This window comes from Embiotoca jacksoni, unplaced genomic scaffold (genome assembly GCF_022577435.1).
Source record: "Embiotoca jacksoni isolate LCO1_2020_lvr unplaced genomic scaffold, fEmbJac1.0.p SCAF_30, whole genome shotgun sequence".
Lineage (NCBI taxonomy): Eukaryota > Metazoa > Chordata > Actinopteri > Embiotocidae > Embiotoca > Embiotoca jacksoni.
In genome coordinates, this window is record NW_027185382.1 from 3,451,498 (window position 1) to 3,464,669 (window position 13,172).

At 45.9% G+C, this 13,172-nt stretch overlaps 1 protein-coding gene across 5 annotated transcripts in view; it reads left to right on the plus strand.

Annotated features, from left to right (window-relative positions):
* Nucleotides 1–13,172, plus strand: part of LOC138206950 (histone deacetylase 4-like) — a 52,190-nt gene that overhangs the window by 33,048 nt on the left and 5,970 nt on the right. For all 5 annotated transcript variants that reach the window (XM_069163853.1, XM_069163854.1, XM_069163851.1 and 2 more), the window contains 13 exons: nt 5,194–5,322; nt 5,423–5,532; nt 6,077–6,211; nt 6,299–6,491; nt 7,583–7,806; nt 10,100–10,318; nt 10,642–10,837; nt 11,481–11,614; nt 11,712–11,814; nt 11,927–11,973; nt 12,126–12,233; nt 12,725–12,780; nt 13,067–13,154. In XM_069163853.1, coding sequence (XP_069019954.1) covers nt 5,194–5,322; nt 5,423–5,532; nt 6,077–6,211; nt 6,299–6,491; nt 7,583–7,806; nt 10,100–10,318; nt 10,642–10,837; nt 11,481–11,614; nt 11,712–11,814; nt 11,927–11,973; nt 12,126–12,233; nt 12,725–12,780; nt 13,067–13,154 — 1,742 coding nt within the window. The remainder of the gene's footprint in view (nt 1–5,193; nt 5,323–5,422; nt 5,533–6,076; nt 6,212–6,298; nt 6,492–7,582; nt 7,807–10,099; nt 10,319–10,641; nt 10,838–11,480; nt 11,615–11,711; nt 11,815–11,926; nt 11,974–12,125; nt 12,234–12,724; nt 12,781–13,066; nt 13,155–13,172) is intronic.

Sequence of the window (13,172 nt, forward strand, 5' to 3'; positions counted from 1 at the left end):
AACCACAGGTAAAATATTTCTTCCCATATTTCTGGTCCAACAAGAAATAGGACCTGTTTTTTTCTTGACATATTTTAGCCTAATTTCCAGCCACTAGCAATTGCTTTCATTTTCATTTGTATCCTTAGTTTTGTCTGCAGCCATGTAACTTAAAATTACTTGCTCTACTTACAAAGACAATATTTGACTTGTTTCAGTTTATACAATCACAGCAGAGAGGGTAATCACAACACCTTTGACATTTCCAACTGTTGTCCTAAGAATAGATTAGTAATTGGTTTTACTTTCACTTTTACGAAAGTGTTATTGTTCTTTTTCTTAATCGTTAAGAACTTTGCAGCCTAAAAGGTGCCATATGTAAATGATTGTTCTCAACAGAGTGCACTTGAACCTTGAAAGGCTGCAGCTTTGAGTAGGAACTGTGCTTGTGCACAGAGCAGCATGTTTTCTTTTAAATTCGGGACAAACCTTGTCAGATCTCATTAGAGCACCCGAAACGCTACAGAATGTGCCGCTGGAAAAAAGTTTTCTTGCGGCTGACGTTCGACCGTCTTCAAGCCTCAGCGCTCAAACTTCAGAGGCCTTTCACAGAGTGAAACCAGCTGTTTTCACTGTGTTTTTGTCAGGTGTGTGTGTGTGTGTGTGTGTGTATGTGTGTAGCTTTGTGTGGGTGTGTAAAGTGTGAGCGGTGTGTGCGGTGGTGTAGCCGTGAAGCAGCGGTCGTCTTACAGTGCAATTATTCACTTAGCGCAGCGGCAGGCGGCTGCAGCCAGCGCTCCAGCCCTGTTGACTCTGAGCCTTCGGGCTGCTGGCTACGACAACAGATAAACCACAGTTGACACTGGCCCACACAGCCGCATTCCTCCCCAGCAGCCGAAGAAGGGGAAAAAAGTGAGGAAGAACGGGAGAAATAGAGGAGTAAAAAAAAAAAAAAAAAGGGAGCGAAGGAGATATAATGAGTACAGAAGCAACAGTTATAATCAAGAGAAAGAGGAGACCGGAGAAACTTTTAGCGGCTTCACTGAACATTTTCTTGTCATGAAATTGAAGGTTTAAGGACAGAAAATGAGAGCTGGCACGCAGGATTTAAAATATATCCAGCAAGTGGCACAATGATGCCACACTCCCAAAAACCTGCTTCATGGAGAGATAGAAAAAAAAAAAAAAAAAAAAAAAAGCATGCGAAGATGGCAGGGAGTGAAACGATCGTCCCTGGAGTGTCAGTTCGTCCCTTGATTCCTATAAGGCTGAGGATTGTGCTCCGCTGCCGGGAGAGAGGAGAACCTGTGCCACCCTGATATTTGCCCACAGCGATGACGTGCTTTGCGGGGTTTACTTATGGTAATACCAGCTCGGGAGAGTTTAGAGGCTCTTTTATATCACCGCCAGGCCATAAAGTAGAGGACTGCAACTCAGGACTCCCAGCAACGGTCGAAGGAAGCAACAGCGCTCTTTTGTTCATCTCTCATCCGCCCTTTCACATTTTAGAAATGTAGTGCGGCTGATCATCTCGTGAACAGCACAATTTAAAACCAGTGCAACAAGAGAATACGCTTAAACATCAGCGAAACGTTTTTTTAATTTTATTTTATTTTTTTAAATTTAATTCCTGGTTGATTTGGTGACAACTGTGGTTACTATGGCAACAGCAAGCAGGGTTTAATACGACAGCATACAGAGCAGCGGGATACAACAGAAGAGCAACAGGTGTATGTGTTTGCAGTGCAGCCAAACAAAGTCAGACTGTGTTTAATGAAGAAGTTTGTCCAAAATGATTTCAACTGCAGCGCGCTGCACACTTTGTGAGTAGTTTTCCACACTGTAGGACACAGTGAAAGGAGCTGATTAACTTGCTGAGAAGCTGAAAGTCTTCAGCCTGTCACCTGTAACTCTTCGTCTAACAGCTTCTTTTGGCTGCTGATGACTGCTCTTTTGCTTCCAGCAACATTTACAGCTGCATAAAATCAAATCTTTGATCACTCTAATATAGTTTCCTTGCACTGAATGTAAATGCAGATAATGCTAGAATCCATCTTTTAGGGCTTTATTTTAGCTGCTTGAACAGCTACTGGCAGCTACAGGCGTTTATTTTTTTTTAGGTGAAGACGGTGAGAAGCGAAAACAGCAACGGGTTAGGATAGATGCTGCTGTCGCATCAGTCTTACCCAAGAAGGATGGTCCTAGTGGTCCTCAGTGGTACTGCACTTTAAGACACTACGGCATCACTTTTAAGACCCAGAGACTATGGTTTTACCACAACAGGAATTGTCCATTACAAAGGTGGCAGGAGTGAATGCAGTACTAGACCGATGGTTTATTTGGTCACCCGCTAATTACTTTTTTTTAAGGTGCCCGGCCTTTTTTTCAAACAGTTTCCGAGGACGACATCTGCGTAACAAACCGTCAGGTTCGTCAAGATAACATTTAATGGCTGAAAAACCACTGAAAAAATGTCAACCACAGATAGTATGTCGAGGTGTAGCGGTGGGAAAAAGAGTCGCGTGAGAAATGATGTTCGATGAAAACCTGAGCCACACAGACGTGTTTTAAATGGTTAACCTTTCTCATACAGTACATGTTTAGGGGTGAGAGAGCATCACGTGAACAAAGCCCTGCCTGGTACATACACAGAAATGCCTCAGAAACATGTAGTCGTGGAGGGGGGGGGGGGGGGGGGGGGGGGGGGGCGAATGTGTGACTTGCAGTGCTCTTTGTTCGAGTCGGAGCAAAGCACGCTGTTCCCGTCTTTTCACTGATGGGGAAGTGTGTTTGTAGCCTAACTGGGCCACCTCGTCCTTCATATGGATACAATAGCACATAGGCAGACTTGCACCGTACATTGCATGCCGACGGTTGATAAACCGACTCTCCAGCAAGCCCATAAATAACAAAACAACATGCGGCTGTGCGGCGATTACAGGATGTCACTCACTGGTTACCACACAGGCGACAATACACCGTTTGTGCAGCGATGTCATGTGTGATTGTGTGTGCTCATGCTTCCTCGAGGTCCGCAGCAAAGCTTTCAATCCTCGCAGCACTAGGTATAATTTCCAATTCGAAACTGCAATAATATTACAGTCTCACTTTTCTTGAAATTAGTCAGTTAATTATTTTATTTAATTAGTTAATTAGTCGACCAAAATGGAAATAATTCTGGGTAATAATTTCCACAGTTCGGCAAATCAGAGAATGAAGATGGATCCAATACACACATTCACGTCTGATTTTCTTCCCTTAACACCACACTATGTGGCAGCAGTTGCATTTCTTTAAGCACCACGTTGTGTTGTTTTCTCTTTAGTCACCTCTAAAGAGCAGAGAAAACCTCTCTTCCCAGGTATTGACATTTTCCCCATCAATTCCACTTGGCTTTGACGACATCTTCTCTGTGATGTCATACTGGATCATTCACCTTTTAAAACGTTTTTTTCTTCATCGATTAAGTAGAGTAAGTAGAAACAAAAAAACGAATTACTCTTCTTCGCTTTGTTTTCCTCACTAATAGACGCTGTTTTTAAATGAGTTTCTGAAAGAAATAAGGTCTGTGATTGGCCTTGGAAGCAATAAATGAAATGACGGGGTTTTAAAAAATAATTTTTATCAAAAACTCTTTCCCCAGAAAGATCACGATTATTCAGCCTTGAGCACAACATGAGACGCATAACAAATCTTTTTTTCCCTGGAGCAACAGAATAATATCAAATCTTTGTGAAAGCTAATGAGAATATTTGTCTCTCCTTTATGGACGTAGCTTCAGCTTTTAGTTTCTGGACAGAGCGGACCAGCAGTGATTAAAGACAAAGGCTTTATATTAAAACTTTTCTTAAGAAAAAAAGCAGTCTTTACATTTTCAAAAATGACCTGTCTGCCGTACAAAATCAGGCAGCAGCCACTACCTCCGGTTTGCAAAGGTTCTCATGAAGTCAATGTATTATCGTTTTATCTTTCCGTGATGTCCTGCTGATGAGATTTTTAAAGACTTTTTACGGAATAGTTTTCTGATAGTTGTTTCCAAAGATCTAAAAAACTAATTTAAAGACACGGGCCCCAGAAATCCTTTACTGGGTTTGTAGTAAATTGGCTTCACAAACTCAGCGTTAATTGGTTTCACTCCATCTGGACTGAGCTCTCCTTCCCACTTTGTGCTACTGCACCTTCACACTTCATATTTCACACTTCTCCCGTTTCCACACATTTATTTTTACCTGACACCACAAATGGGAACAAGTTCGTTTGTGATGAATGTTTCCTAAAAGGAAAGTTTGCTCCAGGGAATGTGGCTTTTCAGTTTTATAAAAAGAGATATAACAGCAGATTGATCTGGTTGTGTCATAATCTGGGATAGCTGTGTGCCACTTTTGGGCAGAGCTCTCCTTTGATGTTGAAAAATTGGATAATGAATAGTGAAATTATTCGAGGCTGCTGATTGGCAGGGCAAAATAAACAGAGCATTAGTCTCCATGGCTGGAGCCAAGGTGACATGCCGTTCCCTTCTCCCTGTCTCCATTCACAAGTCTGTGACAGCGTACACAAAAGACCCAAAGGCCTTTAGGCGTCAGACACGGCTCCCAAATTGGAGCTAATTGCTTTTTAGCTGCGATGTCTTTGGGAAAATGGATCAGAATTTGGATCGTTCAGCAGCCTCTCAATAGGAGGGAGGAATTGTGCACTAAATGAATAGCGGCATGTAACAGTTGGTCAGGCAGGTTTCATAACAGCCGCTCTGTGGAAGGTGCTCCGTGACAGATCAATGTGCACAGTTACTGGTTTGAGCTGAAAGCCTGTGAGACTGTGGCTCAGGTAACTCTCCCACCCTCCTGATTGATTTGTCCAAAGCTGTACTGCCGCCATTTATCTGTTAAACATCAAGGAGGTCTGACAGGAGTGTCGGCGTCGGAGCTGGAGCTGGCAAGACACCAAAATGACCGAGTTACCGGAGATATTAAAAGAACGGGGCAATACCGTAGTGAAATAGCTGAAACTGTGGGTCGAGGTGCCATACGGAGTAAAGATGAAGAGATTGATTTCGACAAGTATTGGAGGGCATGTTGTCATGTTGGAGAACCAAGGTGCCACATTTCACATCTTTTATTTGCTTTTGTCAGTGAAGCTCTAGTTTTGCTCCCGTGAGAACATAGGCTTTAAATTGGATGATACCAAACAGTTTGTCTCTTTCTGTGTGTTCTTCAGCCTCGGAGCCCAATCTGAAGCTGCGCTCGCGGCTGAAGCAGAAGGTGAGCGAGCGTCGGAGCAGTCCGCTGCTCCGGCGTCGAGACAGTCCCGTCACCACCGCCAAAAAACGCTCGCTTGACATGGCAGGTAAGAGACACCGTAACGTTCCTCAGACTGCTGCTTTTTTTCTTTTCTTTTCTTCCTTGTGACTGTGTGTTCTTGATTTTTGTGTACGCGTGTGTCTCAGACTCTGCATGTAGCAGCGCCCCCGGCTCAGGACCAAGCTCCCCGAATAACAGCTCCAACAACATCCCCAACGAGAACGGCATCACTGTGTCAGTCTCCAACAACACAGAGGTACACACACACACACACACACACACACACACACACACACACACAGAGCAAGTCACTAGTATACTTTAAGCGTAGACCAATATGAGTTTGCTGATATATTGGTCTCGTTCAGCTGAGGTCAAGGAGTACAGTTTCTTAAATACTTCTAAGTACTTAGCCTTCATAAACCTAAATTATAAACAACTTGTGCAGCCTTTCGTTGTCTTACTCTCTGGGCACTGAGCTGTAGGTGCTTGTTATTCACTTTTGACCGGTGCAGCCTGCACCAATGCACTGAATAAAGATGATGGGTCTGCAGAGGAGGCGACAGGCCGAGGAGCTGGCAAGATGTTTTGTGGCAGCCATTAGGGCCTCTCAAGCTGTGTGGGGGAGTTCTCGTGGCTGTGACAATTTAGCATCAGCAGCCGGGTCCAAATGCAGTTTTTTCCCCAATGCAGGGACACCCACTGAATGTACTGTTCTCCCTGTGGGCTGGAGTCTTCTTTTTTTTTTTTTTTTTTTTTTAGATGCAAACACAGATAAATCATTTAAATGTGTTTTCCAGGCGTCTCTGGCCCAGAGGCTGTGCAGCGGGGCTGAGCGGGGCTCCGTTAACCAGCTGTCCCTCTACACTTCTCCATCCTTACCCAACATCACCCTGGGGCTGCCCGCCACCGCCACGGCCACCGCTGCTTCCAACGTAAGGAGGACGCTGCCGCCAACAGACCGTCTCTGCGTCTAATTCAGCGTTCATGTGGAGTGTAACGCTGCTCTCCGTCTTGTGCAGGTGACCTCGGCCCAGCAGGACGGAGGTCTGCAGCCGGCCCTCTCCCTCAGCCCCCCCTTCCTCTCCGGTGGCCACTTGACCCCTTACCTGTCTGAGGCTGGAGCGGGAACAGGCGGGCACGGAGCGCACAGTCCGCTGCTTCAGCACATGGTGCTGATGGAGCAGAGTCCGGCACAGAGCCCCCTGGTGACAGGTAGGGGGAGGAACGGAGGGTTGTTTTTTTTTTTTAAAGCTAGTTGTGGGTAAAAGTCATATAAGTAACAGTCACAGTGAGGAATAACAGCAAATCAGCAATTGGAGCTGAGATGGAAATTAAAAGTACTGCTACTGGGTGACAAAAAAAAAAAAAAAAAAAAAGAAACACATCACACAGTCGCAGAGATGTGTGTCCGTGGTACTTTTTGTGCCCCTTTGCACTGACAGACGTCCTTTCATTAGCTCAAACTAATGAGCTCCTTTCATATGTCAGCAATGCTATGAGAGTGTGACATGGGCACATTGTGCAGCCTTTCCCATCAAGCTCATTCATTGACCACCACATCGCTGCTATTTTCAGCGGGGCATTAGCGGTGAATGAGCGGTGATGCACATACAGAAGCACTCGTGTGTGTATCCGCGCACAGAAACGTCCTGACGAGGACGTGCGCACGCCCACACACAAGGCCGAGAGCCGGGAGGGAAGTTTTACAGCCCAGATGCAGTAAATGACCTCGAGGGAAATATTTTTAGACGTTAAAATAAAAACACTCAAACTTTGCCTTTTCACTTCCTCCTGTTTTCTTACTTTGCTCAGTGTGATGATACTTTTTTCATCACAATGGAAGATTCACAGCAGGCCTGCACAGATGGCTGTTTTTGTGTAGTTCACAAATGCATCTGCTAACTAATCTTAAGTTCAACACTAATGAGAGTAAAGCTGACATGAGCGCATCATGTGTTTATCTTAAAATTGAGGGTTTAGCTCATTAGTGCAGTTTATACTAAGAGTCCAGGATTTTCCTCTCATTGTGGTCTCGCGAGTCTAAAATAGACCTCGAAGCCAGCTGGACTTTAGCTGCTTCATCGTTTATTCGCACACGGACAGTAGAACCTTTTTTTCTGATTAGAATTTTCTGATTCTGATATTTTTTTTATTAGGAAAACAAACATGGCGGCTGTTCCGGAAACGCCAAAATAGACCAAAGAGCCGGTCGCAGAACCAGGAATCATGACGTCTAATGTAAATAGCTGTTCGTAAATAAAAACCATCTTATGTAATAGCGTCTTCATTGTTTGCGTCCTTAGGTGTGAGCGGCCTGTCTATGTCGTCGGCAGCGTCCATGGCCAAGCTGCAGCGGCAGCACCGGCCTCTGGGGAGGACCCAGTCGGCCCCGCTGCCCCAGGGGAGCGCCGCCCAGGCCCACGCCCAGGCCCTGGCCCTGCAGCAGCTGGTGGTCCAGCAGCAGCACCAGCAGTTCCTGGAAAAGCACAAGCAGCAGTTCCAGCAGCAGCAGCTCCACCTCAACAAGGTAAAGGACGGAGACACATGTAGTCCTTCTTTATATGTCTCTTGCATCCCGTCTCGCCGACTCTGGTGTTCCTTTGTGTTGTAACCAAAGCCCAAAAAATGTAATTGTGATCTACAGTATTTTTTTTCTTGTACTTTTCTGACTATAAGTCCAAATAATGCTGTTTGGTGTTCAGCAAGTCAAACATGTCATCGTCATTGTCGTCCTACAACAACTTAAAAGCAGTTGCCTCTCTGTGCTGATGAAGCCGGGTGATGGAGGAGGCCACAGATTTGACATTAGAGTCAGATAAACTGATATCTAAACAGGGCTATAAGCTCCAGAGGGCCAGCTGAGGGGCTGTGGTATAGTAGTTTGCGTAGGCAGCAGCCTGCACTGTGTTTGCTGTGGATGTGTGTGAAGTTGCTGACTTCGCTCGGCCTTCTTCTTTCTCTCTCTGTAGTATTTTTGTTTGTGTGTAGGCGGAGGCAGGTATGGGTTAACACGTATGGCAGAGTGTGCACGCGCGCGAGTGAATGTTTGCATCCACGTCTTGGTGACTGTGGCCGAGACAGTTGCCACGGGCTGCGAGGTATAACTGCGCTGCCATGGCAACGGAGCGGAAGCCTCCGCCTTACATGGGCAGGGAGGAAGCGAGCAGCCGCTGCTCTGGATGGCTTTACCTATTCAAGCAGAGTACTGGCTGTGGAGGAGAGGTGGGTGGATGAAACAAGGGATTTCCTCTCCTCCTCCTCCGCCTCCCCCGCTCTGCTCAGCTCTCGCTCACTCCCTCCATATGTTTCAGAGCTCTCGAGCGGCACCTTTTTCACACAAACACCTCTGGAACAGCCTCCGGCTCGCCAAGGTTGGGCTCTGCAGTTATGTCAGGACAGAAGGGAAAATCTCTGCTTCAGTATTTTATTCTGTCAAATTATGCAAAAGAAGAAAAGAGCTAGTTTTGTTTTGCTTCATTTTTATAATGTGAAGGATAGAAATTGATTTCGTGACTTAATTGATCAATCAAAGATGAAAAATATTCCCTGGTTATCTGATTTTCTACATTTTGTACCATCTTTAATCTCTTTTGCTTTCAAACTGTCAAACCAGTCTTTGCGTTGTCACAAATTTAAAGGAATAGTTTCAGAAAATATGTTTATTTTGTCTTTTTGCTCTGAGTTAGATGAAAATTTGACCACGACCATCACTAGTTGTAGCTCTAAATTCAGCCCTTTCATTGAAGGATGATGAAACAAAGTCAAGCAATTTAAAGATGTTATTTTGTATTATTAATTTAAATTACTTTTATAATAGACCAAACAAGATAAGGCTGAGTTGAAGTCCTACAAATTAGCTGTAAGTTTGTAAGTCTGTAAACATGATAGAGATACATGCAGGTCTGCGTCAAGCTGTCTGTCTGCTTTATCCTCAGGTGCCCACTGCATTTGTGATCAGTGAGGAACGAAGTTTGCACTAGATAAAGAGGAGGCTTCTGGGAAAGTAGAGCAGAAGGGGGGCCGCAAGGTCAAAGGAGGGGGGGGGGGGGGGGGAGAGACAGACGTCTGTTTAGACGCAAAGAAGATGAGAACAGTAGCGCTGGAGAGGAGGGAGGTGAATGAGAGTTGGTGAATGCTCTGACGTCAATGCTGTCCCCTGGCACGGAGCCAAGGGACCCAGAGGCTTACAGCTCTGGGAACATACACACACTTCCACCTACACACACACACACACACACACACACACACACACACACACACACACACACACACACCTGTAGATGTAGCCCACTCCTGAGACATCCAGCAAACATTTCTCTCAGTGTTCACATCATAAACACTCACATGCTGTGGAGGCGAGCACTCTTGAGCCTTTTGAATGGTTCATGTCAGCGAGAGTGAATGAACAGACAACTGAATCACTGCTCGGTTAACAGCCGGCCCCAGAATGAGTCGATGAAAAGCGGCACAACAGGGAGCGAGGAATGTCTCTGTTTGAAGTGACACATTTTGCCCCGGAGTACAGTCGGCAGAGCGGCCACTCACAATCATTTGGAACGGAGAGGTTTTGAAATGAGCAAGACACCAATCTGACTGAGTAATCCAAATTAAGCTTGTTAAAAGAAGAATGCTCCAGAGAAAGGAGCGCTTTGCCAGGAATTTGATTCAGACGAGAGCGTGCCCGTTTGTCTGAATGCAGCCTCACACGTTGGATAGGATTTGTCACAGCCTGCTGTTCGATTGTGAAATAAATTTCACATCATAGCGTCGCCCACCCTCCCCGCCTCACCCTCTCTCTCCTCCCCCTCCGTGTCCCGCAGATGATGGCCAAGCCCAGCGAGTCGCCCCGTCAGCACCAGAGCCATCCCGAGGAGACGGAGGAGGAGCTGAGGGAGCACCAGGACGGCGGGGCTCTGCCGCCGGGGGTCACCATAAAGCAGGAGCCGCCCGACCCGCAGGAGCTGCAGGAGGAGGCGCTGCAGCAGCACAGGGAGAGGGAGCGGGAGAGGCAGGCGGAGCAGGAGCTGCTCTTCCGACAGGTAGAGGACATCCGCCCCAGTTTACAGCAGAAAGAATGAACTGTTCCTGGGGAAGTTGTAGAGAGGTGAAAACAGTCACAGGAATGTAATTTGGTCTGTGAACATGTTGCTCAGTGTCCCTGTGATTAAATGCAAAGGGAAAAATCAAAGCTACATCATTTGTTTTGGCTGCCATCTTTTGGTCATAAGTTGTACTGGCAATATAAAAAAGTAGTTCTTCTTCCCTTCAGCTTCTTAGTGCTTTTACACTTTCCCGTGACGACATTAGAATTCATATTCTTTAAATGAGTTTCCCCCCTTTTTGTTTTTGTGTGTGAGAGCAGCAGGCGCTGCTCTTGGAGCAGCAGCGGATTCACCAGCTCAGAAACTATCAGGCCTCGATGGAGGCTGCCGGCTTGACCATCTCCTTCCCAGGACACCGCCCCCTGTCCCGGGCCCAGTCATCCCCGGCCTCCGCTTCCTCCTTCCCCATCAGCGTCCCAGCACCCGATCCTCCCGTCAAGCCTCGCTTCACCACAGGTCGGCATCGCCATCCAAGTTTATTCAAATCTTAAATCGCTGTGAAGCTGCCAGAAATATTTATCGTCATTAAAGCAGCCTCCCTCTGGTCTGCCTCGAGCAGTTATTTTTGAAGTTTTGGGCTTTCGAGTTTCTCTTCCATCTCAGTGCACTTGGGACTGGGAAGACCCAAAAAAAAAGCAGGTGAATTGGCCAGAAAACGGTGTAACGGTTCCAGCCTCCATCTGGTAGCAGAAATAATCAAGCCAGTTCTTGCCAGAATTTTTTTCTCTCCCACTCTCTGTTCCTCTCCGACAAGTGACTGAATGATGAAGGAAGCGGAGAAATCATTCTGAAAGACAGAGTGAAGCCGCATTTAGCAGCTGTGTCTGTGTTAGCTGTGAGGATGCTGAATATTGTAAGAGTTTTTGTATGCATTCACCATAGTTGAAGATATTTTTAGTTTGGCCTACTTTGTTGCTGCTCAGTTACAAACTCCATAGAAAAATCAGGGAAGAAATGTGGCATCAGAATGTGAATATCAGGCAGTAAAAGGAGGAGACGATATTGTGCTTCATCTTTTTCGAAATCAAGCTGTCATTAAAGCACGTGCTGTGTGTCAACGAGTGTTTTAATGTGTGTATGTTCGTGTGTGTTTCCTCAGGCTTGGTGTACGACTCTCTGATGCAGAAGCACCAGTGCATGTGTGGAAACACCAACAGCCACCCAGAGCACGCAGGACGGATTCAGAGCATCTGGTCTCGGCTGCAGGAGACCGGACTCAGAGCTCAGTGTGAAGTACGTTCAGAGTGGGAATATCACCACGCTGACCACCACACAGAGTAGCAGAGTGCATATCAGAGCTGTATCCATCTGTGTGTGTGTGTGTGTGTAGTGTATCCGTGGGAGGAAGGCCACTCTGGAGGAGCTGCAGACGGTTCACTCTGAAGCCCACGTCCTGCTGTACGGCACCAACCCACTCAGACAGAAACTTGATTGTAAGCTTTCACACACACACACACACTATTAGACACACACACACACACACGCATTAGAACAACTCAGCTCTGCTAATAGGCTCTGATTTAATGTTTGTTTTCTGACTACCAGGTTCAATCACTCCTATGTTTGTCCGGCTACCGTGTGGAGGGGTGGGCGTAAGTGATTCAAACACTGGTTACTCTAAAAGATTTGATTGTAAACCTGCGGCAAAAACAATTTCTATCTTTTCAGACTCTTTACTAATATCAGCTTCCTTTCATATTGTGGAATCATCTCAGTAACGTGAGCCTTGCTTGTGTGCATTTAGGTGGACAGTGACACCATTTGGAACGAGGTCCACTCCTCCAGTGCGGCCCGTCTGGCTGTCGGCTCCGTAGTGGAGCTTGTTTTCAAAGTGGCCACCGGAGAGCTGAAGGTGACCGCCAAGTCTCAAATCAAAGTATCAAAGATTGCGGTCATGATATATCTTTTTTATTTTAAAGGGGTTTAAACAATCGGCATCCTAATTTTTGGGGGATTAAATATCTTCCTTTTGTCTTCCCCCAGAAATGTTATTTTTGGAAACCAGACCTTATAAGTCACTGAAATGTTCTAGTAAACTAAAGTGTTGTCACCTCAATTAGCATCTGATGTAACACAGTTATGACCTGATCGTTGTTATAACCACAAATTGTTGTTAAAACTTGAGATTTGATGCTTCTGTTGTGTTAAATTACATCATTTGTGATAGTTTCCACATTTTAAAAGCAGCTTTTTAAACTTTATAAACCCCCCCATCTGTGTGTTTTGAGTGTGTATTTGGCTAAATTCGAATGTTTTTAGCGGTGATTTGCTCCTGCTTCAGAGGAAGCAGTTAGTGGCCGTCAGTGCCGTTGTGGCTAACACACTCCTGTCGCCTCTCTCCAGAATGGTTTCGCTGTGGTCCGCCCTCCTGGACACCACGCAGAGGAAAGCACTCCCATGTAAGGCCACAGCCGTCGCCATACTCACTCAGAGACACTTAATCTGTGCATATACAAACACCAGAGTCTGGAATAGAAATTACACAAACCATCTAGTTTATTTGCACATAAAGCAGCGAGTGCCTTTAATCTGCCAGCTGTCTCCTGGACTTCTTTATTTATTTTTTCATATCCTCCTCACCAAGTGTTTAAAATGTACTTTAAAAACATGTGAATGGAGCAGGAAACAGGTTATGACGACTTCCATAACTAACAGGAGCACTCCCTCTTTCTGCTGCTGTTTCAGGGGTTTCTGCTACTTCAACTCTGTGGCCATCGCAGCCAAACTGCTGCAGCAGAGACTCAGCGTCAACAAGATCCTCATCGTGGACTGGGTGAGTCTCCACGGCGAC